Source organism: Meriones unguiculatus, chromosome 16 (assembly GCF_030254825.1).
Source record: "Meriones unguiculatus strain TT.TT164.6M chromosome 16, Bangor_MerUng_6.1, whole genome shotgun sequence".
NCBI lineage: Eukaryota > Metazoa > Chordata > Mammalia > Rodentia > Muridae > Meriones > Meriones unguiculatus.
The window spans coordinates 37,660,855-37,688,028 of NC_083363.1; the positions used below are offsets into that span (position 1 = coordinate 37,660,855).

At 40.8% G+C, this 27,174-nt stretch overlaps 1 protein-coding gene across 1 annotated transcript in view; it reads left to right on the forward strand.

Annotated features, from left to right (window-relative positions):
- Cdc5l (cell division cycle 5 like) overlaps positions 1 to 26,871 on the forward strand; it is a 37,551-nt gene extending 10,680 nt beyond the window's left edge. The window contains exons 7-16 of the mRNA XM_021649309.2: positions 2,539 to 2,683; positions 3,576 to 3,764; positions 6,073 to 6,221; positions 7,381 to 7,543; positions 8,520 to 8,684; positions 10,691 to 10,771; positions 11,401 to 11,643; positions 14,599 to 14,796; positions 25,578 to 25,790; positions 26,445 to 26,871. Coding sequence (XP_021504984.1) covers positions 2,539 to 2,683; positions 3,576 to 3,764; positions 6,073 to 6,221; positions 7,381 to 7,543; positions 8,520 to 8,684; positions 10,691 to 10,771; positions 11,401 to 11,643; positions 14,599 to 14,796; positions 25,578 to 25,790; positions 26,445 to 26,549 — 1,651 coding nt within the window. The 3' untranslated portion in view covers positions 26,550 to 26,871. The remainder of the gene's footprint in view (positions 1 to 2,538; positions 2,684 to 3,575; positions 3,765 to 6,072; positions 6,222 to 7,380; positions 7,544 to 8,519; positions 8,685 to 10,690; positions 10,772 to 11,400; positions 11,644 to 14,598; positions 14,797 to 25,577; positions 25,791 to 26,444) is intronic.
- The last annotated feature ends 303 nt before the right edge of the window (positions 26,872 to 27,174 follow it).

The window sequence follows — 27,174 nt, forward strand, 5'->3', positions numbered from 1 at the left end:
TTTTAGTATACAGTATGATGTGCAGTTCTTTAAGAACATTTTATTTGGTGTGTATGTATTATTTATATATGTGTGTTTTAAATATATCTATGTGTATGTGTGTGTTGCGTGTATGTCATGGCACTCATGCCATGGCCAGAAGACATGGGTGGGTCATGGGGTTGTCAGGTTTGGGAGGTGAGTGCTTTTACCTGCTAAACCATTTCACTGAACTGATGTGTCTTTCTTGAATTAGTGCTTGTGTTTCAATAGACTGTTTACTCACTGATAGCATCTTTTCTTTTTTGAATCTGTATGGGTGTTTTGCCTGTATGTATGTGTACCTCTTGTGCCTGGTTCTCATGGAAGTTGGAAGAGGACATTGAATCCCCTGGAACTGGAGTTAAAGATAGTTGTGAAGTACGATATAGATGCAGGAAATCAAATTAGGGTCCTTTGGTAGAGCAGCTACCCAGTGCTCTTAACCACCAGGCCATCTCTCCAGCCCCAGTTACCATAACTAATGACATCTTTATTATTTGTTTATTTATTTACCCTTTCTGTTTTAAAATTTTATTTGAGACAGTATCTCACCATGTAGCTCTAGCTGTCCTGGAACTCACTATGTAGAGTTGTTCCAGGCTGTCCTCATCTTACAGACATCCACTGTTCTCTGCCTTCCTAGTGTTTGGGTTAAACAGGATTATGCCCAATGTATTATTATTTTTTTAACGATTGACATCTGAATATTTTTGTACATTTGTAACAAGTTAGATCTTTTGCTAATGACCTGAAGAAATCTCATCAAAATCTAGTGTGGTTTATTGTATTATCATTTGCTTGTGTGTGTTCCCTATAGGTGGGTGTTTGTGTTGGTGGGTGCATGTGAGCGTGTGTGTGTGTATTTGAAGAAGAAAGATCCACACTGAGCGTTCTTCAGAGCTGTTCGCTTGTATCCTCCCCACCCCCACCCCCATACTAGGTACAGCACTTCTCCTGAGCTGTAATCTCAGCCCCACCTTGTTATTTGAGATGAAGTTTTTCATTGGCCTGGAGCACCAGTTTTCATCTGTGAGCTTCAGAGTTTCTCTGGCTCTAGGAGTTGGAGTCTGTGTGTGTGTCTCTTATCTATGTGTGTGTGTCTGTATCTGTGTCTGTGTGTGTATGTGCACTCATGTGCTGTGTGTATGTATGTTCCTTGAGTACATGTGGAGGTCACAATCAAGACACCCTTGTGGAGTTGGTTCTCTCCTTCCACCCTTATGATTTCCACCTTTCTGGAAATTAGTGCCTTTGTGTGTTGGGCCATCTCATTGGCCTAACTTGCCCATTTTTTTTTTCTTTTCTTTCTTTTGGTTTTCTGAGACAGGGATTCTCTATGTAACAGCTCTGTCTGTCCTAGAACTCACTTTGTATACCAGATGAGCCTTGAACTCTCACAGAGATCTACCTGCCTCTGCCTCCAGAGTGCTGGGATTAAAGATGTACGCCATGGCTGCCCACCTAACCCACTTTATTTTTAAAGTGGAAAAAAAAATTGCCTTTTTTTTTTCCTTAAAAAGACAAAATGTTTGCTCTATTTTTAAATCTTTACACTTGATTCAGATAGGTAGATGCATTTCTATTTTTGTCTCTCTTTGTCTTAGGTGTTTAGGAGTTCCTGTGAGTCTTAGTATTCGCATGTTGTAGGTGGGCTTTATGATGTCAGGGTTCTTACTGGCTGCACAGATCACTGTCATGGCTGTTGAAGGAATTTGTGCTTAGCCAGCAACCTTTGTTTAGGTAGGCTCTTCAAATAGCTCAAAGAAGAATTTGGAAGAAGTAGACATGGCTGGGATAGGGAAGAAAACAGGTAGAACTTTAAAATGCTGCTTGAGGCTAGTTTAGGCTTCCAGCAACTTTTGTGTGTCATTTGTCATTGTGAACATATCCTTAATAGTTTTTTCTTTAGTTGGGCAGCAAGATGGTCCAGTGGGTAAAGGGAGCTGCTGTCAAACTTGATGACCTGAGTTTCATATCTGGGACCCACGTGGTAGAAGGAGAGAGCAAACTCTACCAGTTGTCCTCTGAATTTCACATGCACACCGTTGCATGTGGGTACACCCCCAACCCCCCCCAAATAAATAAATGTTAAGATTTTGTATGAACTTTAAAAATCATAACAACTTAGCAGAAGATTGAAGTTATGACTTATTTTAATTCTGTTGTCATTTATCTTTTTCTGCATACCTCATCGAATTTTTATATTTACATATTTCTGTATGAATATAAACATAGTAAAGTTCTGGTATTTTTTGTCATATATAATGTTCTACTTTATAGGTTCAGGTTTAAAATTTTAAATTTAAGTAAATTAGTGTTCCCTGTTTTGTTAATAATTCTGTTATCATTCCAAGCTTGTATGATGTACTAGATTAGTTATGATGTAGGGACAGCTTAACATACTATTTTTGTTTTTAAAGAATTATTTTTTTAAAAATGCAATTGTTTAAAGTCTTAATATTTATATAGCTATTCATATTTCCTGTGTGTAATCTTTTCTGTCTTCATCCATGACAGTGAAAAAGAAGGAAGAGATAGAAAAAAAGATAAACAGCATTTAAAAAGGAAAAAGGAATCTGATTTACCATCAGCTATTCTTCAAACTAGTGGTGTCTCTGAGTTTACGAAAAAGAGAAGCAAGCTAGTGCTGCCTGCCCCTCAGGTAATCAGAACAGTTGGTCATCCTGTGAATTTATATGCTTATGTCATAGTCAGAAAATATTGGTGTCTGCAGTCTCAAGCCTGTACTTAATGCTCAAGAAACCACAGTCTACTGGAGACACTGCATGGAGACAGCCCATGGATGAGAGCGTGGACACAATTTTGTCATATGCTTCTGCATCAATCGGGCAGTTCTTAATTGAAATTTTCCTTAATATTTCTAAGGATATTTCTTTTGGTAAAATTATAGAAGTAACACTTTAGATTTTTCCTAGAGATCTTGTGGTTTAGTGGATGGTTTGTGATATTTAGTTGATTTTCAGTAGTATTTTTTTTTCTCATTAATAGTTTTGTATAAGCACGTAGGTTCTTGGTGCAGTCAGTCAGTCTGTCAATATATTGATTTAAATACATTGATTTAACTATTTAATATTTTAACTATGGCAAGCTCACACACAACATTGGAACAATACAAAGATTAGCATGGGTCCTGTGCAAGGGTGACATTTATGTCCATCCCGTATTTAAAAAAAAAGAAAACATAAAGCTGGGTGGATAGGGAGGGTGGAGTAGATCTGGGAGGAAGTCAGGATATTAAATATGATTAGTAAGTGTTGTATAGACTTCTGAAAGAATTAATAAAATGCTAAAACACTTTTAAGTATGAAAATATAGTCATTATAGTCAGTTGTTTATAATGTGAATTTCCCCCCCTCTTAGTAAAAGGAAGGCTTAAAGTTTTATTTTGGAAATTTTAAAGCCAGGCAATGTTAAGTGGTACAGTGAGGTCTTTCTTCCCTTGACTGAGGTCCAGTAAGTCATCCTTCTGGAAAATGAAAAATTTAGGCTGCGCTGTTCTCTATTAAAGGGTTTACTTGGGGCCTTGTTCTTAGATTTCAGATGCAGAACTCCAGGAAGTTGTCAAGGTAGGCCAGGCCAGTGAAGTTGCGCGGCAGACTGCAGAGGAATCTGGAATCACAAATTCTGCTTCCAGCACTCTCTTGTCTGAGTACAATGTCACAAACAACAGCATCGCTCTGAGAACACCACGGACACCGGCCTCTCAAGACAGGATTCTGCAGGTATGCTGTCATTTTGTATAGTGAGCCTTTCACATTGTTGATCATCTTTGTTGCTGTGGAGGACATTGTGTGGTTTGGTTGTGTATGAGGTGGGCCAGCAATTTGAACTAGTGTTGGTGACTATGAGCTCAGAGCTTTTCTTAGAGCATAGAAGCTGAACTAGGAGGCTCAGTGATGACCGTCTGTTTATTCACAGCATTTGGAGCCAGCCTGGCCCTTTGCCTTCGTTTGTATTTGTCAAGAAGGCGTAGATCTTACAGTTTTATGCTCTTAAGTTTTATGTGCATGGATGTTCTATCTGCATGTATATATTTGCACCAGTTTGTGTGCAGTACTTGCATAGGTCAGAAAAGGGTGTTAGATCCTTTGGGACTTGAGATACAGGCATTTAGGAGTTGCCATGTAGGTGTTGGGAGTTGAACCTGGGTCTTCTTCAGGAGCAGCAGTGCTTTTATTCTCTGAGCCATCTCTCTAGTGCTCCCTTCCAGTTGTTGGCTCTTGGTGGCTACTGTGACTGAAACTTCATGGAGCTGCTACTGTTGTTCCCCAGGGCTGGCTCAGAACACTGGGCATGGAGCAGAGCAGTGCCTCCCACAAATGGCAGCTGCTGCCTGGGTGTGCTACTCTTACCTTCATTATGTCTTTGATGAACTGAAGGGGAGGGAGATTGTGGGAAGATTTCAGTATATAACCAAGTAGGAGAATGTTGAGTAGGAGACAGCTCTCTGTATTCCGCTGGGTCATTCGTTCATACTACTTTTAGGTGGTTTTAAGGATAGCATATTTTCTACCTTTACCTGGTTATAATCACGGTATATGATGTAAGTCACGTTACCTCTGATCTTCCAGGTGCTTTGTCATTTGGTCCTTACTTCTCGTCTTTTAGGCAGAGGTTCAAAGCCTGTCTCTTTCCAGGAGACACTTTGTATTTGGAATAGCAAAGAATGTTCAGGACATTGATAGTATGAACTTCTAAACTCTTCATGAGCAAAGACACTCAGAATCAAGGAGCAAGGCTTGCTCTAGTTGTCTGCATTTTTCCTCTTAGTGGTTTCGCCCATTTCCTATGCTCATGATTGCTGTGGTTAGGAATTTGAACAGAGCGTGTGAAGAGTGCCTTCCCCGTGCCTAAAGATTTCTAGTACTTCAGCTGGTAGCATTCAGCATTTGAGGGTGACTTGACAGGTAATGGGGCGTCATTCTCCTTGTGTGGTAGTGATACTGGCTGTAGGTTGGGGACTTAGCAGGGTGCTTAGCATGAGTCTACATCTCATGTGATTTGTGCAGTCTTCAGCATGGCAGTTGAACGTCTCTCCTGGTCCCTCAGGCTGATCTAAGAGGTGTACAGAGGGAAGCTCCAGCATGGCTCTAAACTAGCCTTGGAAATGGAGCCATGCTACTCTTGCTGTAGTCTGTTAGGGTGAAACACAAGTCCACCTGTACTTAAGGGGAGTGGGAGGAACGGAACACTGAAGACAAGCAGAGAGTATGAGAGAGATGCTTATGCCTATCTGTGAAAATAAAGTCTGCCACAGACACTGAGCTGGGAACTAAGAAATTATAAGGCAAAGTTAGTTACGGCAAAGTGAGAACTAATAAGAGCCTTATCAGTTCACAGTTTTAGCCAAAAGATGGAGAAGGCTGAGACATGATTAAGTCTTCAAAGAGACTTGGTGAAATTTCTTAAACCTGATCCCATGAGTCTTGTGAAGTGCACTGGCTGTTTGGGACTGTCTTAACTTCCCAACAGAAGAAGCAGAGAATGCTGGATAAAGAATTAGTGATGAAATCAAACTAAAATCTGTGTGTTGTGACATTTGGCCTCAGCTCATATTAGGGACTTTGAATGCTTAGTACTTGATCGTAAAGAGGTCTGTCGTGGATAATGTGAGGAACTCTTGGATAATGGCAGTTCATACATGAACTCACAGCATTGTTGTATTGCCACCTTTTTGCGGGGGGGGGGGAGGAGTGCAGGGTCTCAGGTATCAAACTCAATGTAACTGAGGAGGGCATAGCCTTGAACTGCTAATCATCCTGCCTCTCATCCTAGGTACCAGGATTATAGGCATCTACACCTGGTGATAGTAGCATGCTTGACATGTGAACTTTATTCAGAACTCTTGATGCGATGTGTTAGGTTGACAAAGGAATGAAAGTGCTGAAATCTGTTATGGCACAGTATTCGTTTGCTTTTTATTGATAAAATGTGTACAAATTCTGTCTGCGTCAAGATTAGTGTTAATAGGGCCAGAGGGAGGATTCCAATAGCCTTTCTGAACTGTTATGCTCTCTTTTTCATCTTCAGGAAGCTCAGAACCTCATGGCCTTGACCAATGTGGACACTCCATTGAAAGGTGGGCTTAATACTCCACTGCACGAGAGCGACTTCTCTGGTGTGACCCCGCAGCGTCAGGTCGTGCAGACGCCAAATACGGTTCTGTCTACTCCTTTCAGGTATTGTGAAGATCAGCATGTTTTATAATTTAGAAAAATTTGAATCTAAGAACCTGGGTGGCATTTTTATTTTTCTTTTATTTAACTTAATTTTTTTTGGAATAATGTTTATAGAGAATGGAAATAAGTGTTCAATTTATTTATTTATTTATTTTTGATGTCTTCCTAATTGGGTTGCCTGGTGTCTTTGGAGGCCAGTAGAAGATATTGGCACTCACAGAACTGGAGTAAGGATGGTTGTGAGCCACCATGTGGGTGCTAGAAATTGAACCTGGGTCCTCTGCAAGAATAGCCAGTGCTCTTAACCTCTGAGCCATTTCTCCAACCTGGTATTTACTTTTAGGTGTTAGCTATGCCCTCTATCGGTTATTTAGGATAGAAATCCCCACCATCCAATACACTAGTAGATAACAACAGAATCAAGAAGTATTGGAAGCTAGTCTTTGTATAATATTCATTGCTTCCTGTGAGGCTAAAGAGAGCCTAATCTCTATTTTCCTGTGTATATCTTGTTTCTCAAATAGATTGTAAGCTCCTTGGGGGCAGGGACCATGTCTTAAATGATAACACCGCACCTGTTGGGAACCATCTGGCAGTACCATCAGTCTGGAACACAGCCAAGATACAGGAAGTAAGCAACCAAAACCAGAAAGGCTTTGGATAATTAAAATATAAGTTGCAGCTGGACTTTATTGTTGAAAGTCTAAACTCAGAGCCTGTTCATACTTAGATGTGACTCTAAAAATGTAGTGTTTGCTTTCCAAACAATATAAAAGCATAAACTGCTTTAATTGCACATTTGATGAGAATGAATATGACGTGAAGGCTGAAGACTTAAGATGGGAGGTGATAAACAATGAGGACACTGAACTCAGTGAGTCATCAGGAGCACTTTTGTGGTGGCCAGCCTCCTTGCCAGCTGCTTGCTCTTAGTTACCCTAACGCATCGGAGTTCAAAAAAAATGTTTTGTGGACCTAATACAGGAAGGCAAAATGTCAGATGTTAGGGACAGAAATCAGTACAGTACATGTAAATACTATGTCCACCACACCAAACTTCAGTTTTAATGTTGATAATGCAGTGAAAGCAAGAGAGAGGTTTTGGTGTCTTTATTCCTTATTTTATGCATTTACATGACTTAGATTTCTGTTTGTCTAGGACTCCTTCTAATGGAGCTGAAGGGCTGACTCCCCGGAGTGGAACAACTCCCAAACCAGTCACTAATGCCACCCCAGGTAGAACACCACTGAGGGACAAATTAAACATTAATCCAGAGGATGGAATGGCAGACTACAGTGACCCCTCTTATGTGAAGCAGATGGTAAGTGTCAGTTTTCCTTTATATGTAATATATTCAGTGCTGGGCATTGAATCCAGGGCCTTTCAGCCTGCTGAGGAGGTGCTTTGCATTGAGAGACATCTCCAGCCCTAAAGTTTAAAATTAAATCTTATTTTTATGTGCGTTGATGTTTTTACATGTGTGTCTGTGTGAGGGTGTTGGATCTCCTGAAGCTGGAGTTAGAGACAGTTGTGAGCTGCCATGTGGGTGTTGGGAAATGACCTGAGGGCCTCTGGAAGAGCTGCTAGTGCTCTGACCACTGAGTCACCTCTCCAGCCCCTCCTCTCCCCTCCCCTCTCCTCCCCTCTTTTTCGTTTCCTTTTTCCTTCCTTCCTTTTTTGTAACACCAAATCAAATGCAGATCCTAACAAGGTTTTTTTCTCTGTTCTTAAAGAGGTAGTTTTGTGATATTTTTAGGATCACAAAATACATTGATTTATTAGAAGTCAAGGTTTTGCTTGATATTAACATAGGAAGATAAGAGAATGAAGAGAAAAGTTGAGGATCTCTTTTCTGGAGTTACTAGTAAGCTAGTTGTTTTATTTTTGAATATTTAAGCATTGAGAAGTTGTGTCTTATTGTTGTGCCTAGTGTGCATTCATGTGGCATGTGTGGTGCACACACCATGGTGTGCATGTGTGGGTCAGAGCACAGCCTGCAGTAACTGTTCTCTGCTTCCACCATGTGCATCTTGTGAGCCAGACTCAGGTGGTGAGTGTTGGAGGTGAGCGCCTTTGTTGGCAGAGCCATCTTGCTGGCCCAAGACAATTGTTTGAGAAAGTTTTTTTGTTTGTTTTTGAGGCCCAGACTGGTTTTGAGTTTGTGGCAGTTCTTTTGCCTCAGTCTTCTGAGTTTTGTGATTATAGGCATATAGTGCTGTGCTCTTTTACAAGTTCTTACAGAACTTATTAGTTAGTGTTTAAGGTGTGCATTGAGAAGGATCGATTCTTTTCTGCAGGAAAGAGAATCTCGTGAACATCTCCGACTAGGGTTGTTGGGCCTCCCTGCTCCTAAGAATGATTTTGAAATTGTTCTACCAGAAAATGCTGAGAAGGAGCTGGAAGAACGTGAAATAGATGATACCTACGTCGAAGATGCTGCTGATGTGGATGCTCGAAAGCAGGTGAGTGTTGGAGAGCATCATCAGTATGGCTGTGTACTGTTGATAGGTTTTACATCAGTCTGCATATCGGACATTTACATTGTAATTCACAACAGTAGCAAAATTACAATTACGAAGTAGAACAGTAATTTTGTGGTTGGAGGTCACCACAGCATGAGGAACTGTATTAAAGGGTTGCATCATTAGGAAGGTTGAGAACTATTGCTCAGTGAGGGAGCAGTGGCTGTCAGTGTTTCTAGGTTGCTGCTTTGACTTTTTTAATATTTTAACAAAATCTCTCAAATTATATCATTTAATAATAATATACTCACATGAATGTGGTTGTGTACTCAGAATACCTTAATGGGTTTCTTCAGATATTTGTGCACTTGTGTGTATTGAAATACTGAAATTTATTATGCTTTTCTAAATAACACACAGAAATAGCCATTTATTTATTTATTTTGGTTTTTTTGAGGCAGGGTTTCTCTGTGTAGCCTTGGCTGTCCTGGACTCACTTTGTAGACCAGGCTGTTCTCAAACTCACAGAGATCTGCCTCCCTGAGTGCTGGGATTTATGGCCTGGCAGAAATAGCCTTTTAAGTGTTGCTTTAATCTAGTGAAGAAAGGATATTAAAAGCAAAAACTGGGTTAGTTTTGAACAGTCTTAGACCAGTACAGACTGATGAAAACTGAATTTGGAAATTGGGAAAATATTAGCAACCTCTTACCTTGATGCAGTTTACAATTGCTTGCTCATCTGCTCATAAATAATTTTTCAGTGATGCAGGTTTTAGCTGCATTTGAAAGGAGAAAATGGGTTCAAATTAGTTTTTTTTTTTTTTTTTTTAGAGGCCCCTTCAGCTCAGTTCTGCCACATTTTGTCTCAGGATGGTTTGATCAGGCTGGTTGTGAGAACAGTACACTGGTGACCTTGTTGTTTTTTTATTTTTCTGTAACATGCTTCAGTTTTTCTTGCAACACGACATATGTAAGGGTGCAGAGTTTGAGGTCTGAGCTGTTGGATAAGCTTTAATACGGGAACTGCCATGGTGAATGAACTTACTATTGTTAGTGTTGATGTGTGATAAACATCAGGCTCTTACCCTGCTTGGTGATGGAACTGGTGAAAGGCATTAGCTCCCACAACTGTTTTGTGAGGGAAACCCTGAGACGTTGCTGTGAATTGATAGGATGGTTAACCAGACTTAATCGGCATTCCTTTGAAGGCTGCGTTCATTACAAAACAAAGTGCTTTTAGAGGTAGCCTAACCTTGCTTTTTAGTGGTGTACTTTTAGAAGCCTAGAATATAAATATTTGTGCCTTATTAGACTCTTTGGGGTCCATATGGCATTATGCAGAGCATGCTGGCAGTCAGGTGGCACTTTCACAAAGGATACTTAAGGGTCCTCTAATCAAATGGCATCCACCAAGTTCTACATTGCTTTATCTGTGATTATTTATTTTTTGATTTCCTCTCATCACTGACTATAATACCAGATGCCTCAGTGCCCATGGGCTGTAACTGATGTGGCTGCTGTTACTTAACCTGGAAATCATCTAATAGGGAACCATATGAATGTGGGGAAGATAGGTTTTATGTTTTTGTTTTGTTCTTGCGCCTGCTTCCAGTCACAGTTCTTAGAAAGTTCAGACTTTCTCAGAAATGGCATGAATATTAATTTCAGTGTTACCTATCATTGTAACTGAAGGGTTAAGGAACATTGGCTGGCTTTGGCTTTGGGTGAAAGCAGAGTCGTGTTGTGGGAATCTCTTCCGTGTTTATAATTGCCATTTAGACAAGAAAGCTGGTTATCTGGTGGGCAGAGCCGGGTAAGCCTGGAGATTACTCCAGTATGCTTGGTGTTCTTAAGTGTCTATCCTGTAATGAGAGCGATTCCTGGGGCCTAGACATTACCTTTCTGCATCCTTACATAGATTTCTATAGCTTGAGCTTTTGAATACAGTTGAACAGAAATGTCAGCTGCTGTGTAGTTACAGTAATGAATATAAATTCCCTTTTTAGGCCATACGAGATGCTGAGCGTGTAAAGGAAATGAAACGAATGCACAAAGCTGTTCAGAAGGATCTACCAAGACCGTCTGAAGTAAGTGATGAAATTTTTGATTTAGGAAGTTTGTTTCTTTACATGCTATTATAATATGCTTTAGAAAAATCACTCATAAAGGATATAACAGAAATTTCATCTGCTTTCTGGTATATAGGGAAGTAGTTCTCAAATCCATTCTTGAATATACTGCACTAAGCTCCGTCCTCTTATAGGTTCCCTAGTAAGGTGAATGGGGCCTGATCCTTACATGAACTCTGTTGTGTGCTTTTCGGTCACTTTCCTCTGGCGGGGCTATCTCACCAGGCCACAGTGGAAGAGGATGTGCTCAGACCTGATGTGACTTGATATTCTGGGATGGGTGGATAGGGGAGCTCCCCTTCTCTGAGTAATAGGACAGGGGGGATAGGGGAAACAGGGAGGAAGGGTAGTACTGGGAGGAGATTAGGAGGGGCCTATGACCAGGATGTAAAATGAATAAATTAAAATTAAAATTAAAAAAAGAAAATACTGCACTAATACCATTATGGATTTAGAAGTGGGAGGATTTAGGAAAGGAGGCAGAAATTGCTCTTGAGAATGTGGAACTGCTACTTAGTTCATGCTGTAAAAGCAGGCACAATATGTTGCAGATATGTCTGATCATTTTACTTGTCTTAAAATTTTAGGTAAATGAAACTATTTTAAGACCTTTAAATGTAGAACCACCTCTAACAGATTTACAGAAAAGCGAAGAACTGATCAAAAAAGAAATGATCACGATGCTTCATTATGACCTTCTACATCACCCCTATGAGCCATCTGGAAATAAAAAAGGAAAGAATGTTGGATTTGCTACCAACAATGCAGAGCACATTACCTATCTTGAGCATAGCCCTTACGAGAAGTTCTCCAAAGAAGAACTGAAAAAGGTAGGGCTAAGCAGGAGCATCACCATTGTGACATTTAAGCATGTGTTCGATGCTGTGTGTCACAGTCAGGATTTACATGGCCACATTGCTACTCAGAACCAAAGGAAGCACAGCTGGGAGATAAATGTCATGTGAAATGCTATGAAAAGAATACGTTGTTTTTATTGTAACTTTTATGTGGGGTGTGTGTGTGTGTGTGTGTGTGTAGGGGGATGTGTGGGGTGTGGGTGGGTGCTTGAGCTGTGTGCATGTGCAGAGGCCTGAGGATGATGTCAGGTGTCTTCCTCTGTTGCTCTCTATCTTATTTTTTGAGACAGGGTTGGCAAACTTGGGGCTTGCCATTTTTGCTAGATTGGCTGGAATCAAGCTGCAGGAATCTTTCTATGCCACTCCCCTATCCCATGTTAGGGTTACAGGGGTACACCCCTGCCCCCAGGTTTTATGTGGGTGCTGGAATTCCAAACTTGGGACCTTGTTCTTGCACAGGAAGCACTTTACCCACTGAGCCATTTTCTTAGCCTCCAGGATGTGTGGTATACATCCTCTATGGTATTAGTTACAGAGGCTATGGTGGCAAGGTAGTTTGGGTTCATGGGTGTTTTTGGCATGGCTGACTATTTCTTTGATTGCTATTTTCCTGTGCTAAAGTCTGCATTCAAATGCCTTTAGTACTTAAGTGATTTTTAGACTAATATAAAAGGCATGGATTTCTATTTTATAATAATCTAAATAAACAGTTTCTAGTCGGGCGCTCTCATGGTTTGATGATCTCCTCAAGGACTCCTGTTGAAGTTAACTGTCATTGCAATAGCAATTAAAATGTGGGGCCTTAAGAGGTCATTAGTGGTGAGGGCTTCATCCTCATGAAGGGCTTAGTTCTTGAGTGAGCTAGTTCTTCCATGAGCTCTTTCATGCTCTCTGCCACTTTGTGATTCAGTCAGAAGGTCCTCTCAGATGTGCGATTTGAATTGATTGATGGGATTATTTGAAATAAATAATACTAAATGTTCTGTGTTCTGTTTATATCCATCTTTGTGCCAAAAGGAGTTTAAAGCAGCTTTTTGCTTAGCAGATTCTTTTATTTATTTACTTTTTAAAGATTCACTTTTTAAGGGTCTGAGTGTTTTGGCCTGCATGTTGTCTGTATGCCACCTGTGCGCAGTGTCTGTGGAGGCAAGAAGAGGGCATGGAATATCTCAGAACTAGAGTTGAAGATGGTTATAAGCTACCATGCGTGTGCTGGGAGCCAAACCCAGTTCCTCTACAAAAGGAGTAAAGTGAGCCCAACCGTTGAGGCATCTCTCCAGCCCCTGAAAATCTTTGTGTTAAACATTCTTTATTCAGGGTTTTTTTTTTCCTTCTTTCCTTCTTTTCTTTCTTCCTTCCTTTTTTCTTTTTCCTTTTTTTTTTTTTTAAACTACATTACCTTCTTTTTAAAATTGTGTGTGTGTATGAATGGACATGTGCCATGGTTCATGTGTACAGGTCAGAGGACAATTTGGTATGAGTTATTTCTCCTCTTCCACCATGTTGGAATAAGCTAGTTGAATTCAGGTTGTTATGTTTGATTATGGCCCCTGCCTACTGAGTTGTCTTGTAGCCCAGAGTATTTGCCCATTTTACAGTTGAGAATTGGGCTCAGAGGAGTTAGGCATTGTGGGCAACTGCTTAAACAGGGAAGCTGTGATTGAAGCTAGCATGCCCAGTTCCTTCTCTTTCGTTCTCCACCTTAACCTGTTTCTTTAGTAGAGAACTCAAGCTGGTGTAGGCTCCACTGTCTACCTAGCCCTCAGTCTCACTCTTTGGTGATACTGGTGATGCTCCTTTAGAATGAGAAGGTTGCCTGGGTTCCCCTTCATCTTGTGAAGTCATGAAGAGAAGGTTGAATGGAGCACCCCTAAGCCAGCATTGTGCCTTTGGCATAGAGTCTGCCTCATCCGATTACTGAGGATATGGTCCTGATCAAGGTGTTTAGTTTCTCTTAGCCCTAGTTTCATCAGCTTTAAAATGAAGTCCTTATTGGCTATGTGTAAGGTGGTTTTTTTGTTTTTTGTTTTTTGTTTTTTTTAATTTTAAGAGAAGGTCTTACTATATAGCCTTGGCTCTGGAACTTGCTCTGTAGCCCAAACTTACTCTGGTTTTGAACTCTCAGAGATCCACCTGCTTCACATCTGCCATGGTTGAAATTTTTAGAGGAAATAAAGATTGTACTTTTGAACCCAGTTTCTGGCCCATAGTGATGTTACTTTTTAGTGAGTAACAGTGGATATTTGTGCTCTTGAAGAACCATCGATGCTTGACTTTTAAAAATCACATTGCATCTTAGAGCCTTCTCTGTATGTGTGTGATTGCATGTGTTTGTTGTTTATGTGCTCATGCACATGCCAGAGGATATAGGGCATCTTCATCACTTTCAGCCTTGAGATATATCATCTTTCACTGAATCAGGAGCTTGCAGTTTTGGCTGGCTGAGGGTACAGACGTGTGATCACATCTGCTGTTTTCTTTCCTTCCTTCTCCTTTCTTTTTTTTCTTTTTTAAGATTTATTTATTTATTATGTACACTTGTGGGCCACAGATCTCATTATAGATGGCTACGAGCCACCATGTGGTTGCTGGGAACTGAACTCACGCCCTCTGGAAGAGCATCCATTAATCTCTGAGCCATCTCTCCAGCCCTTCTTCCTTTCTTCTTTTAAAAAATTTTTTAAACATGAGTATTGGGGATTCAAACTCAGGCCTTCAAGTTTTCAAAGTAGGTACTCTTACCCACTGAGCCATCTCCTCATCCCCTACTTAGATGCTTAGTTCAGTTAGATAAGGTATCATCCATTCCTTTCTAGAAACCAACCAACCAAACCTTGCCATTGGTTTAAGGAAGGGGGTAATAAACTAGTCGTAAGCTTTGTGGTGGAAGAAAGTGTATGCTTCAACTTAACTTATCACTGTAAACAGGCCCAGGATGTTCTGGTACAAGAGATGGAAGTGGTAAAACAAGGAATGAGCCATGGAGAACTCTCCAGTGAAGCTTACAACCAGGTGTGGGAAGAATGCTACAGTCAAGTCCTGTATCTTCCTGGTCAGAGCCGCTACACAAGGGCTAATCTTGCTAGCAAAAAGGACAGAATTGAATCACTTGAAAAGAGACTTGAGGTTGGTATCCATTTACTCATGTGTTTAACATTTTAGTAGTATTATTGTGTGTATGTGTGCATAATGTATGTGTGGTGCTTAAGCTGCAGTGCACGTGGAGGTCAAGGACAGCTCTGTGGAGTCCGTTCTCTCACTCCCTTCTGAATGGGATCTGCCTTCAGGTCAGGCTGCCAGAGTTGCACTGCAACACTTTGACCTGCTGAGACACCTCCACTGCTCTTGGTGTGCTTTTAAAATTCCAATTCCAGTTGAATTGAAATTGTGACCCAAGTACTACCTCTGGTGACTTCAATAAACTAGGCCTGGACAACTGACTGTTTTGTAGTTCTTGAAAACTTTGCTGAGCTGTCAGTCAGAACCTTTTATACAAGGGAGAATGAGTTACTAAGGTGACACTGGTCGCTCAAAACAAGGCGAGTCAGTGGGATCTCAGCAGTGGGGGTTTCAGTCTGTAGCCCAGACAGCATGTTTACAGAACTTCAGTATCTTCTTGTGCACCCTGGTGTCCAGAACTTCGAGTTAGAGAGGAGCTGTTAGGCAGACAGTGGCTTCTGTGATTTCCTATGTCTGTGGAGCATTGATGCCTAATAACAGCAGCTCATGGTATGTGGTTTCTTAATAGAATGTGTTAATATTTTGAATTCCCGAATCTGTAGATATTTTGCTGGTGGCATGTAAATTGTGGTTCACAGATCAGCAGGCTGCCTTGTGGATTCTTTTTTTCCCCCCAATATTTTGAGACAGGGTCTTACTGTATTACTCTGGCTATCCCTGGAACTTACTGTGTAAATCAGGCCGGCCTTAAACTTATAGACATAAACTATCTCCCTCTGTCTTTCAAGTGCTGGGATTAAAAGTGTCAGTGACCATTTTTTTTTAAACAGAAGTAGATTTGAGAGTAGGTTTTTGTTGGTTTGTTTAGGGCTAAATCAAGGGCTAAATCTAGATACTAGAATTATTTGGGGTAGTTGGAACTGTTTGGAGCCAGAGAAATGAACGGAAAAAGCAGTATCTTTTAATATGAATATCTTAATTTAACCTTAATGTATAAGACACCTTATACATTATACATGTCTGTGTGCCTGTTGAGTTAGGAAATTAGTTTTTCTAAAGTAATTCTTGCAGTGCCTGGGCTGTGTTGAGTGTTGTAGTTTTATAACTTCCAGCAGGTGGTACTGTTGTTCTGTTTTAATTCATAGTTAAAGTTCTTAGAGACAGAACATGATTGGTTAAATTGTAGGTTATACTTTGTGTTGTACAGGCTTCGTTTTTTTTATAAATGGTAGTTACAGATCTAAGGCCAGCTTCATAATTGATTGGTAGGCTGTTTGGAATGCTTTCTTCTAACATATATAAATACTTCAATCTCTCACTTAGTTTGAAAATCTTTTCATTTTGAGGTCGGTAAATTCTGCTGTAAATGGCAAGGATATTTTGTGCTGTTTAAAATAAAAAGGAAAACTTCCCTGAATCTCATTTACTCTGTTGAGGCACTAACTTTCATGACAGCAAATCATTGTCACAGAGTGAGTGGTGCTGTAATGTACAGTAACTCTTCCTTCTCTGTTGAGTCAGTCCTGAGAATTCTGAAGGAAAAAGCCCAGAAAGAGCCTCTACTGTTCTGTTGGAGATTTATTTGGGTTGTTTATGAGCAATCATTAAAAACATGTGGCTCTCTTTGTTTGGTTCATACCAGGAACTGAAATCTTCTGTTGAACTATTTTTGTTGAAGGATTGGTGATTTTGGAAGAATATTCATAAAAACAGTCTGAAGTATTTTTTTTCTTTTTGACTCCTGGGTAACTTGGCTCATTGTTAACCCAGCTAGTTAATTTTAAGTAATACTCAATCAAATCCTTCAATTAGTGAGCTCCTCTTATTCCAAAAGAAAGTTTATTAAATCTTCAGGAAGAAGAGAAGCAGTTCAGGGATCCAAATAAACAAAGCTTCCATCTAGTTTGTATCCATCTAGATTTCTCATGGCTTCTGAAGACACAGTTTTACTGGTTTGAAATACATAAATATTTTATTTCAATTGCATGATAGTTCTTTCATCATCTTAGTTGATTGCTAAATTATAAACATCATTCCTAGTTTGTTGTGGGAAGGAACTGCAGTTAGATGGTGTAAACTAAGTGCTAACCCTCCACTGGAGGCTCAGGGCGGTGGGCTTTCTGAGCAAGTACAGTGTACCATGGCTGCCAGCATTTGTCTTCTGCTGCATGAACTTTGGAATAGTGGATCCAAATTGTGGCCTCATTTCAAGCCTGTCAGGCAGGATGACATGCAGAGTTGTCATGGCTGGTGTACTTAAAATGTGCTCGGAAATATATACTGTGGGTAGTTTTTGAGCCATCACTCCTGATTAATATTTGGAATTTAGCACTTTTATTTAAGCCCTTAAGATACTTAAAACTGGGGCTCAGCAGTTAAGAGCACTGGCTGCTCTTTCAGAGGATCCGGTTCAGTTTTCAGCACCCACATGGCAGCCCACACTTCTGTATGTAACAGTTCCAGAATATCCAGCACCCTCACAGACTTACTTGCAGGCTAAACGCCAATGCACATAAACTAAAAATAAATAAGTCATTAAAAAAAGATACTAACAGCTGATAGAACTACCTCATTTGATGTAGAACGTGGTTGAGTGTGTTGATGTGTTACAGAGCCTGTTAGGCTGTTACAGATAAGAAGAAAGTGGGAAAGATTTCTGAATTGTAACTGAATTTGGGGATCCTGTTTTGCTTTGGAGGCAGAGTTAACTGGAACCTTGTCAGACCTTTGTTTGTAAAGGGGCAAAAGTCAGAGCTCAGGGAAGGTGTGCAAGCACAGCTTGCAGAAAGCATTTTGACATGCAGCAGAAAATTCTGAGTCTTGGAATAACTTCTGCAGCCATTACAACCCCTTGCGGGAGGTTAGGGCTTTTGCTATTTCTGGTGATTTCCCCCAGAGTAACAGAGAAGCTCAGTTTCTGTTCCATGCCATGAATCTTAGAAAATGAGGGATGGCTGTAATTCATTGTAGAAAAAATTTCACCATATTGTTAAAAAGAAAATGTTTTCCCCTTATTTAACTCACACATTCAGTGACTATTACCAGATACATGCTCTGTTACAGACACTGCTCTAGGCATAACAGGGAACAAGACAGACAGGTACTTTTACTCAGGCTTCGGTTATCTGGAAAACACCAGCAGAGGGGCTCAATTTCGGATGATGCGAGGCATTGAGTCATTTCTGTATTTGGGAAGTGCGAAAAGAATCTGAAGTGTTCTAATTTGTTTCCACTTTGAGTGGAAATAGGAAATCATCTGAAGACATAATTAGTTTGAGTGAAGCAATTTCCAGTAGGTGCAGAAGTGAAATGAAAAGCCAGAATTTAGGCCCTGCTATTAACTTTAATAGTATTTGAAATGGTAACTACAGTGCTGTGCAGAGGAAGCTGGCTGTAAAGTGGGTTTTGTCATTTTAGCTATAAAAGTGGAAAGGCCTTCCTTAGAGGTAAGGAAACCAGGCCCAGAGGGGACACTGCGCCCCATATGTTACTGGTGCAGTCAGTGTAGTCAAGAAATATTATGTAATGTTGACTTCTTGGAAATAAGTGGCTTACTAAGGAACACAGATAGCAATTTAAAGGCCTTCTTGGTGTATTTGTAAAGCTCTGCCAAGGACCCTGACTTTCCTGAGGGTTATATTTCAGCAGAATTGGCTGTACAGTGGATCCCATTTTTCAGTGCTTTTCATTATAAAGGCAGCTATTTTAACACAGGGAAAAATGCGCTTCTTACTCCAGAGTGAAAACTTAAGCTAAGGATTAAGTTGGAGGGCATTGCTGGATGGAGAAGTCTGTATTGGAAATACCTCTGTAGCTGCTCTCTTGAGGCTGGAGTGGCTGGACTCTGTGGCACGAGGTACAGAGGAGGGCTGTTCAGTCCTTTGTAATTCTCTTTCCCAAATTCTGTTGCTGTCATGTCTCTTTAGGGCACTGGCTGATTTCCTGGTTCTAAGAACTCAGGAGCTGGTCAGAGATGAGCAGCACAGCCATGTTGGTCAGCCCTCCTGAGCTGAGTTGGATTCATCACAGGTTGTTTGTGTTTCACCTCCTAGTTTCAGTTGCAGCATGCTTGGTGGCTGCCTTGCTGGTTATCCTCTTTTACTGGGGTGCTATCTGATGCCTACTAAGTCTTATTAATTGAACCTGCATCTCATCAGTAGAGGGAAGGGTCATTGGGCAAACTTGATGTTAGTAAAGAGTATGGCAAAGAAAGGAGAGGCACTCCTGACTTGTCTGTGAGTGTTGTGGTGATCGAACTGCATCCTTACTGTGACAGGATCATTTGTCTGAGTGATGGATTGGGCAGTGAGCAACCGTCCTCTGTGTGTTTATTTTGGGTGTCCCTAAACCTCTTTTTATATAAGGTTATATTTTGGGCCCTTAAGCAAGTTTCAGTGAGGGATGCTCTGAATGTTTCTGAACCTCACTGGAATGGACTTAAACTGCAGACAGTACTGGAGACCCAAGGAGAATGTGTTTATTTTGGAATTACTTAAGCTTAGTAACCTTAACAAACTCAGTGAGCTTGAAAGTAACAATTACACTTTTATAAGTCCCATACAGCTCCCTTTGTAATGACCCGAGGAAACACTTACTGGTCCCCTGATTCATCTCCTGGGGACCATCAGTTTTCCATTGGTCCCTGGCCAGTCTTCTTTAGACAGTTTCTCTTCTATGCACTTAAAAATAACATTTCTAGACGTTTTTCTAAAAATAATACCTGTGCTTTGTAAAAAAATGTAAGAGAAATAGAAAAACTACGGAAGAGAAGAGGCTTTCTATTCAGAAGCTGCTCTCTAGACAGTCACCTCAGACGTTTTTGTATAGTACATACGTGTGCACACATATACTTTTAAACTTTTTTATTTATTTAATTTTATGGTGTGTGTGCACACAAATATGCCTGCCTGCCTGGTTGTATGTAAGTGTGCTATGTATGTGCCTGGTCTTGAGTTACAGATGGTTATGAGTCTCCATGTGGATGCTGGGAATTGATTTCAGCTCTTCTAGAAGAGCCACCTCTTTAGCCCTTCTGTTTGTGTGTGTGTGTGTTTAATTCATTAATTTAATTTAATTTTATGGTGAGTGCTAGTGTAAATATGCCTGATTATCTGTGTACCAGTGCACAAAATTCCCCTGAAGGTCAGAAGAGGTGGTAGATCCTCTGGAACTGGAGGGACAGATAGTTGTGAGCTGTTGTGTAGGTGCTGGGAACCAAACTCAGGTCCTCTGCAGGAACAGTAACATCTCTCCAGCCACAACCTTTCAATGTGTAAATTCAATGTGTGAAGAAAGAAAAAGAAAAATTTTAAGACTGAATTGAAATGATCCTGTACCATGTTTTCCACCTACTACTATAATTGTGTAACTAGGTATTTAAGAGAAAAGAATGTGTACTCCCCTTTCAACTCTACAGGAAAAGTGTAGATTTGTAAAGTCTGTAAGCACCAGTTATGTTTATGCTTGCTACTGTTTACAAGGTTGTAAAATGTAAACTTTTAATCCTGTGAACCATTTCAGGTATGTGTTTTCTGTAGTTTTATAGCTTGTTTAGAATAAAAGAATTAGAAACTGTGTGTGTGTGTGTGTGTGTGTATGTCTTTTTTTTTTTTTTTTTTTGAGACAGTATTTCTCTGTAATCCTGGCTGTCCTGGAACTTACATTGTTGACCAGGCTGTCCTGGATCTTAGAGATCTGCCTGCTTCTGACTTTGCTGGGATTAAAGGTGTGCTCTACCACCTCCTGGCTAAGAATTAGAAATTTTAATCGTTTCATTCATACATTAAAATTCTTGTTATGTCAGCACATACAAGTTCATATTTTGCTTATGTGTCTGGAATGGTTGTTTTTGTTTTTGTTTTTTTAAAGATCTCGTTATTTGTTATGTAGATGAGTGCTCTATCTGCATGTATACCTGCATACCAGAAGAGAGCATCAGGTCCCAATATAGATGGTTGTGAGCTGAGCCACCATGTGGTTGCTGGGAATTGAACTCAGGACCTATGGAAGAGCAGATAGTGTTCTTAACTGCTGAGCCATCTCTTCAGCCTAGTCTTCCTCCTCCCCACCCCCACCTCCCAAGAAAAAGGGAGTTGGCTGGTAGCATCAAGCTACTCACTTCCTCAGTTGAAATTTCTTCATGGATGTTTGCATTTCAGCCCAAGAAGGACATTTGGTTTGTTAGCCTTGTGCTCCAGTACAGGCAGGTCAGGTGTTGAGAATGCTGAGAAAGCAGGCTAACTGGAGGCTAGCCTGTTGTCAGGGTCCATCTTCGGGTTGTTGTTGGTACTCAGGACTGAATAAACCTAGAGCCCTATGCATGCTGGGCGGATATTCTACCACAGAGCTGCATCTCCAGCTGGGGTCTCACTGGGCTACCCAGGCTGACTTCAGATTTATATTCCTCTTCCTGAATAGTGACAGGCCTGTACATGTAGTTTCTGACATACACGACAGGCTCGACAGCTGTTGAAAAGCCCGCTACCAAATCCAGTGTAGTGAAAGAAAATGAGCTTCCCCTGATTGTTTTGGAAATGGGCATAAGGTTAAATAGGGAGGCAGAAGCAGAATGCTTTCCTGCTTGCCCCTGCTGTACCCTAGCTGAGCTTCCCTTGTCCAGATGTTTGAAACTCCAAATGTTTTGAGTTGCAGAGTGTGGAGTCTGTGTATACATACTTAGAAGCCTTGTGATGGAAATTCTTTTATGTTTCTTTTATTCCTCATGCAAATATCCTGAAAGTAATTTTACTTTTTAAACTTTTATAATATAGCATTTTAAATAATTTTGTGACCTGTCAAATGAGGTTAAGTATAAATTTTCCATTTGGGTTAATATGTCAGTGCTCAGAACATATTAGATTTTGGAACATTTTGTATTTCATATTTTCAGATAGAAGATGTTCATCCTTTAAAAATAATTGAATAGCCTTATGTATATGTCAGCGTGTGTGCATGTGTGCACATGCGTTCATGCATGTGTGGATGCTTACAGAAGCCAGAAGAGAGATGCAGGTAGACATTAGTCCCCAAGTGGGTACTGGGAACCAAACTCAGGTGCTCTGAGACAGCAGCAAGAGCCTTTTAACTGTTGAGCCATCCCTCTAGCCCTCTTGAATGGTAGTTTTTGAAAATTGTTGATAAGTATATGTGCTGAAGTGCCTCCCCCCACCTTTTTGGGGGGGGTAAATACAGTATCTCACTTTGTAGCACTGGCTGGCCTGGAACACTCAGTATGGCCTTAAATTCACAAAGATCCACCTGCTGCTGTGTGCTATCAAATTTATCAGGGTAAATGATCTTTAAGATGTAGTAGTTTGAAAGGCCGCCTCTCCCTTGTTTTTAGAAGAACATTTGGTAAATCAGATGTAGGAGGCTTTATCATTTCCTTAAGCCAGTATTGTTTTCAAAATAAGTTTCAGTAGGGCAAGCAGCTGTTAATGCCTGATTAAAAGAATGAAGTTAGCATCTAGAGCTTTACTGTGATTACACACATCAGTGTGCTTGTTCCTGTGTGACCTTTATACACACATGGCAGTGTGCGTGTTCTGTTTGCTCTCCCTGCCCTCTTTCCTGCCTATCCTCCTCATGCTCTGCTTGTTTGCTTTCTAAAGGACTTAGGAATATGAATTTGATAACAACCTGATTTCTGTCCAGATGTTGTCCTTTAAAGCACCTCAGGTCTTCTCGTTACAGGCCGTCTCTTCTTTGTAGTGTGCCTAACAGTCAGTTGGTTATATCTTATAAACGCTTATTGATAGTTCCCTTTCTCTCTTGATAGATAGTAGGTGTCCAAATAGCTAAAAGTTAATACTACCTTTAATTTTTTTAATGTCTGATGACTAACTACACACACCCACACCCATATAGTTAGTGAAAATTTTTTCTTGTGTTTCAGTTTAGTTTATCTAAACCCATAGCTGAGCCAGGAGATTTTTATAAAGTTTGAGGAAATGTAATTGTTGGCAATAACTGAAACTAACAACTTTGAAGTTTTAAAATCTCTGGTGGTTTGGGAATAATAAACAGCTGAACTGTATGAGTGAAGTAATTTCCAGACACAGGGGACTTGGTGCTAAATGTACCATGGTGACTAATTAAATGGTTTCTGCACTTAGGTATGAACTGTTAACCAAGCTGGAAATTGAGTATCTGTGGAGTGTGGTCAATGTAAAGCTAATTGAGATATCTTAACCAACAAAAATGTTAAGTTGTATAACTAATTTTTAAGACACACCATATTAACTTGAAATTCTATGCTTTTAAGTGCTTTTGGATGTGTATTGAAACCCACATGTGAATGAAGTCTAATATGGGTGTTAGATGGTGTTGAGCCACACACAGTATAGACCTTGATGTAGCTCTGTGGATTCACTGCTCCTGTGGCGGGAGGACTGTTCTAGTGGGTGTGGCCGAGAAGACAGCCATACCAGTTCTGTGCTGATCCCAGCTGGATCCATTCTCCATCCTGGCTGCTCATTAGAACTTTCCAGGGACTTGGGAGACAGTGGTCTGATACCATTGAATCAGAATCTGGGGCTGGTCATTTTGAAAAGCTTCACTAATAATCATAAGTTTAGTTATGGTTGAAGCCACTAGTTTCAAAACACACACTCCAAGAATGTTTGATATGGAAGCGAGTAAATGTAAAATACTGTCTTCTCTCCTAGACTGCATTATGAAACAAAATAAAATATTTTATTTTGCAAAATAACAAACATTTTTATTTATTTTTAATTATGTGTGTGCGCGCACTTGGCAGGTGCCCACAGGGGCCAGAAGCATTGGGTCCCCCGGAGTTGGGACTCAGAGGATGTTGTGAGCTACCTGATTTGGGTGCTGGGTCCTTTACTGAGCTATTTCTACAGCCCTGTAAGAACAGTCATTTGTCTTTCTCCATACACTCTTTCTAGAACCTAGATCCAGGAAATTCTGCTTTTGATCTCAAGGATAGGGCAGAATTGTGCTTATATCCAGAAGAATTGATGTTGAGGATTGCTTCTCACTTGGAAGTAATCTTCCCGCTGTTTGGACACTCTTGGATGTGTGAATCACCCAGCTCAGACAGCTTCTTGGGGGTAAACAGATGGTTGTTCCTCCTGTATTCACAGCTGTGCAGATGTCACTATACTTTAAGACATATTCTCCACCCCAGGAGGAAACCCTGTATGCCCATAGCAGACACTCCTCTTCTCAGCCTGTGTGGCTGTAGGCAGCAGTGGCCCCTTTTCACGACGTCATGTAGTGTGCTGGCATTTGTGATTGGCTGCTTTCACTAAGCACTGTGTTCTGCAAGTTCCCGCCTGTAGAATGTGTTAGTACTTCCCTGCTTTTTAGGGCTGGGCGCTGCTCCGTTGTGTAGGCAGTAGCTCGTCTTGTTTACTCATGAGCAGCGGGCGGATGGCGGGGTTGCGAATGGCGTTGCTGTGAACATGCGGTGTGTATGTTGCCATGGCGCGTCTTCACTTGGGTATATGCTGGGAAGAAGATTGCTGGCGTACTCAGGAAGTTCACCTCATCTGAACTTCATGGTTAGAAAATCTTCTCCTCAAGCCAAAGAATCAAAATACTCCATGTTCTGATAACACTGTATTGTAGAACAGAGGTCCAGTGTGTGTCATTTGATATGGTGGCTTGCAGAAGGCACACTGCCCACCTAAAACAAAGCACAACTGTTCTCTGCTTTTTCCCCCAAGTGGTCCACATTTTTAAGTTGGAATTTGAAGATTTTCAAGTCTTTTCCTCACTCTTTTAATGATTAGATAGGACTCTTTGTATCTATAAACTGATCCTTGCTGATTGCTTATTCAGTGCCAGGTTCTAGGTACCTGAGGGTTTTGGTATACATTATCCACTTTCAGTTTCTCAGTTAACTGTCTCCCGTGGCTACCATTGTACTACTGGTAGAGAAATGGAGCACAGAGGTTGGATAATCTGCTCCGTCAGGACACCCGGGTGGCATGCCGAGTGGTCCTAATGGTTTTTACCCACTGTTGGAGCTGCCTGCCCCACCAGTAGTTGTTGGTCCTTTTGGCAGATGCATTACTGTGCTGTGAACTTACTTGATTTATTACCCATGAGATAAAAATCAGGAACAACAGCAGTTTACATGGGTTTAAGTCAAGTGCAGAAGCATAAAAGCTTAACTTTTATAAATGTTGAAGGAATGATGGATTTAAAGGAGCTTTATTTAAGGTAATTTTAGCTTCATCTCATGATCCAAGGCACATACATGAAGTTATTTCCTCCACTTTCCATCCCATCCCTGCTCCTACTATCTTACTTGACTTTGATTTCCAATAAAGTAAGCTGGAGGCGAGTGGGTGTAAAATGCCACATTTCCAGTGGGCCTTTTGTACATGTGGAATATTGTTTGGTGTAAAAGGGGAACAGATACATGATACTGAAGGAGGTTTTGGGTATAGAAGAAGATGGCTAGGTGGCAGTCTAGAGTGACTGTGGATGAGTGATCACAGAAATCATTTGCATAAGGGATACAACAATTTTCTCATGCTCTGAAACTCAAGCCTGCTTTGGGGTTGAATTGTGGGTAAAGTTATGGAATTTTTCGGCAAAAGGTAATTGTTGAGGCCAGTTTTATGTTAGATATTGTATCAGCAAGGTTGAGAGGAGCCTGCCGTACTGTCCTTTTGGTCCTTACTCCTCTTATTTAAAAGTCTGCCGTTATCATGTCTGTTGATGTGATTCTCCACTCCTTCCCCAACCCCCAGATAAACAGGGGTCATATGACAACAGAAGCCAAGAGAGCTGCAAAGATGGAAAAGAAGATGAAAATTTTGCTTGGTGGTTACCAGTCTCGTGCTATGGGGCTCATGAAACAGTTGAATGACTTATGGGACCAAATTGAGCAGGCTCACTTGGAACTACGCACTTTTGAAGAACTCAAGAAACATGAAGACTCTGCTATTCCCCGCAGGCTAGAGGTAATAGCGTGTGCTGCCTCCTCAGAAGGAGACTAGGAAGCCAGGCCTTCCTTTTCCCTCCTCCTAGCAGGTTCTCTCTGAAGTTGGCACTGGTGAACAGTGGGCTTCTGACTCTATGATCTAAACCTGCCTATGTGTGGATGGGTTACAAGCAAATGATTACTGCTGTGAAGGCTTTTCTCCTCTTGTATTAAAGGATAGGCTACATAGGAGAATAAGTCCATTTTGTGACTAGTTTTCCTGCAACTTAGTGGCTTTATTTATGTGGCTCTGGGGAAACTAAAGGAGCATCTTTTAATTTTGTGACTGAAGATACTAGGAGCCTAGCTGTCCATCTCAGAACAGTGGATTCTTTGGCCAGATTGGGTTTAGATTTACCTCTAGTGTGCACTCTCACCCCCACCCGCTTTCAGGGCAGCCAGGCTTGCTGCAGGGTGTAGCAGCAAGCACTGTACAGCAGCACTGTAGAAGACTACAGTGGCATGTTGCTAACATAGCAGAAGTTTACAGGATGGCTGGAGTATAGTTTCATGGCAGATTGTTTCTCTATGAAATGTATCCTTCCGGAGAACTGTGAATGAAACAGCTGTTAGTAAGGTACACTGCCATAAGTGGACGTAGGTTTGAAGTAACTGGAATGTTTTTCTCTTCAAGTGTCTAAAAGAAGATGTGCAGCGACAACAGGAACGAGAGAAGGAGCTTCAGCAGAGATACGCAGATTTACTGATGGAGAAAGAGACTTTACAGGCAAAGTTCTGAAGCACAATTGATGCTCTGCCACAGAAGAACTAGTTGCTGGTTTCACACTCTGCAAGGCTGAAACTGATGTTTCTTTTCATTGACAAATTTACCCAGCACCCGTGGTCTCTCAGTTGTTTGTTTTCAGTGATACAGATCTTGCTCATTCTATGTTACAGACGTGGACTCCAGGATAAGAAGGGTTTACATCATCCAGATGCTCATTCTTTGCCAGGGTCATATTTGCAAAATTTCGTAGTTTAGGCCTTTAATTTAAAAGCCTGACTTTAAATACTGCCTGTGAGCAAACCCTTGAATAAAAAGAACATGTGAAAAGTTGAAAGTGTAGCCTTTTGTTCAAAGAAATTAGACACTTAGAGTGCCCACAAGCCTCCAGCTGTTCTTTCTGTGTGCCACACTTAATGGGCACCCCTGGGGAGGGAGAGTGACTGACTCAGTGGGAGTCCTTGATGGTCATTTCTCTACACTGGCATGATGGACGGACTTGTTAAATCCTACCATTACTCCTCCTGGTATCAGAGTAGGGCAGGTTTCTTCTCTGCTGGCTACTGACATGAAAATTTGTGGATTATAACTCAAAAAGACTTTTTTTTTTTTTACTTGTAATTTTTTACATGAATTTTTA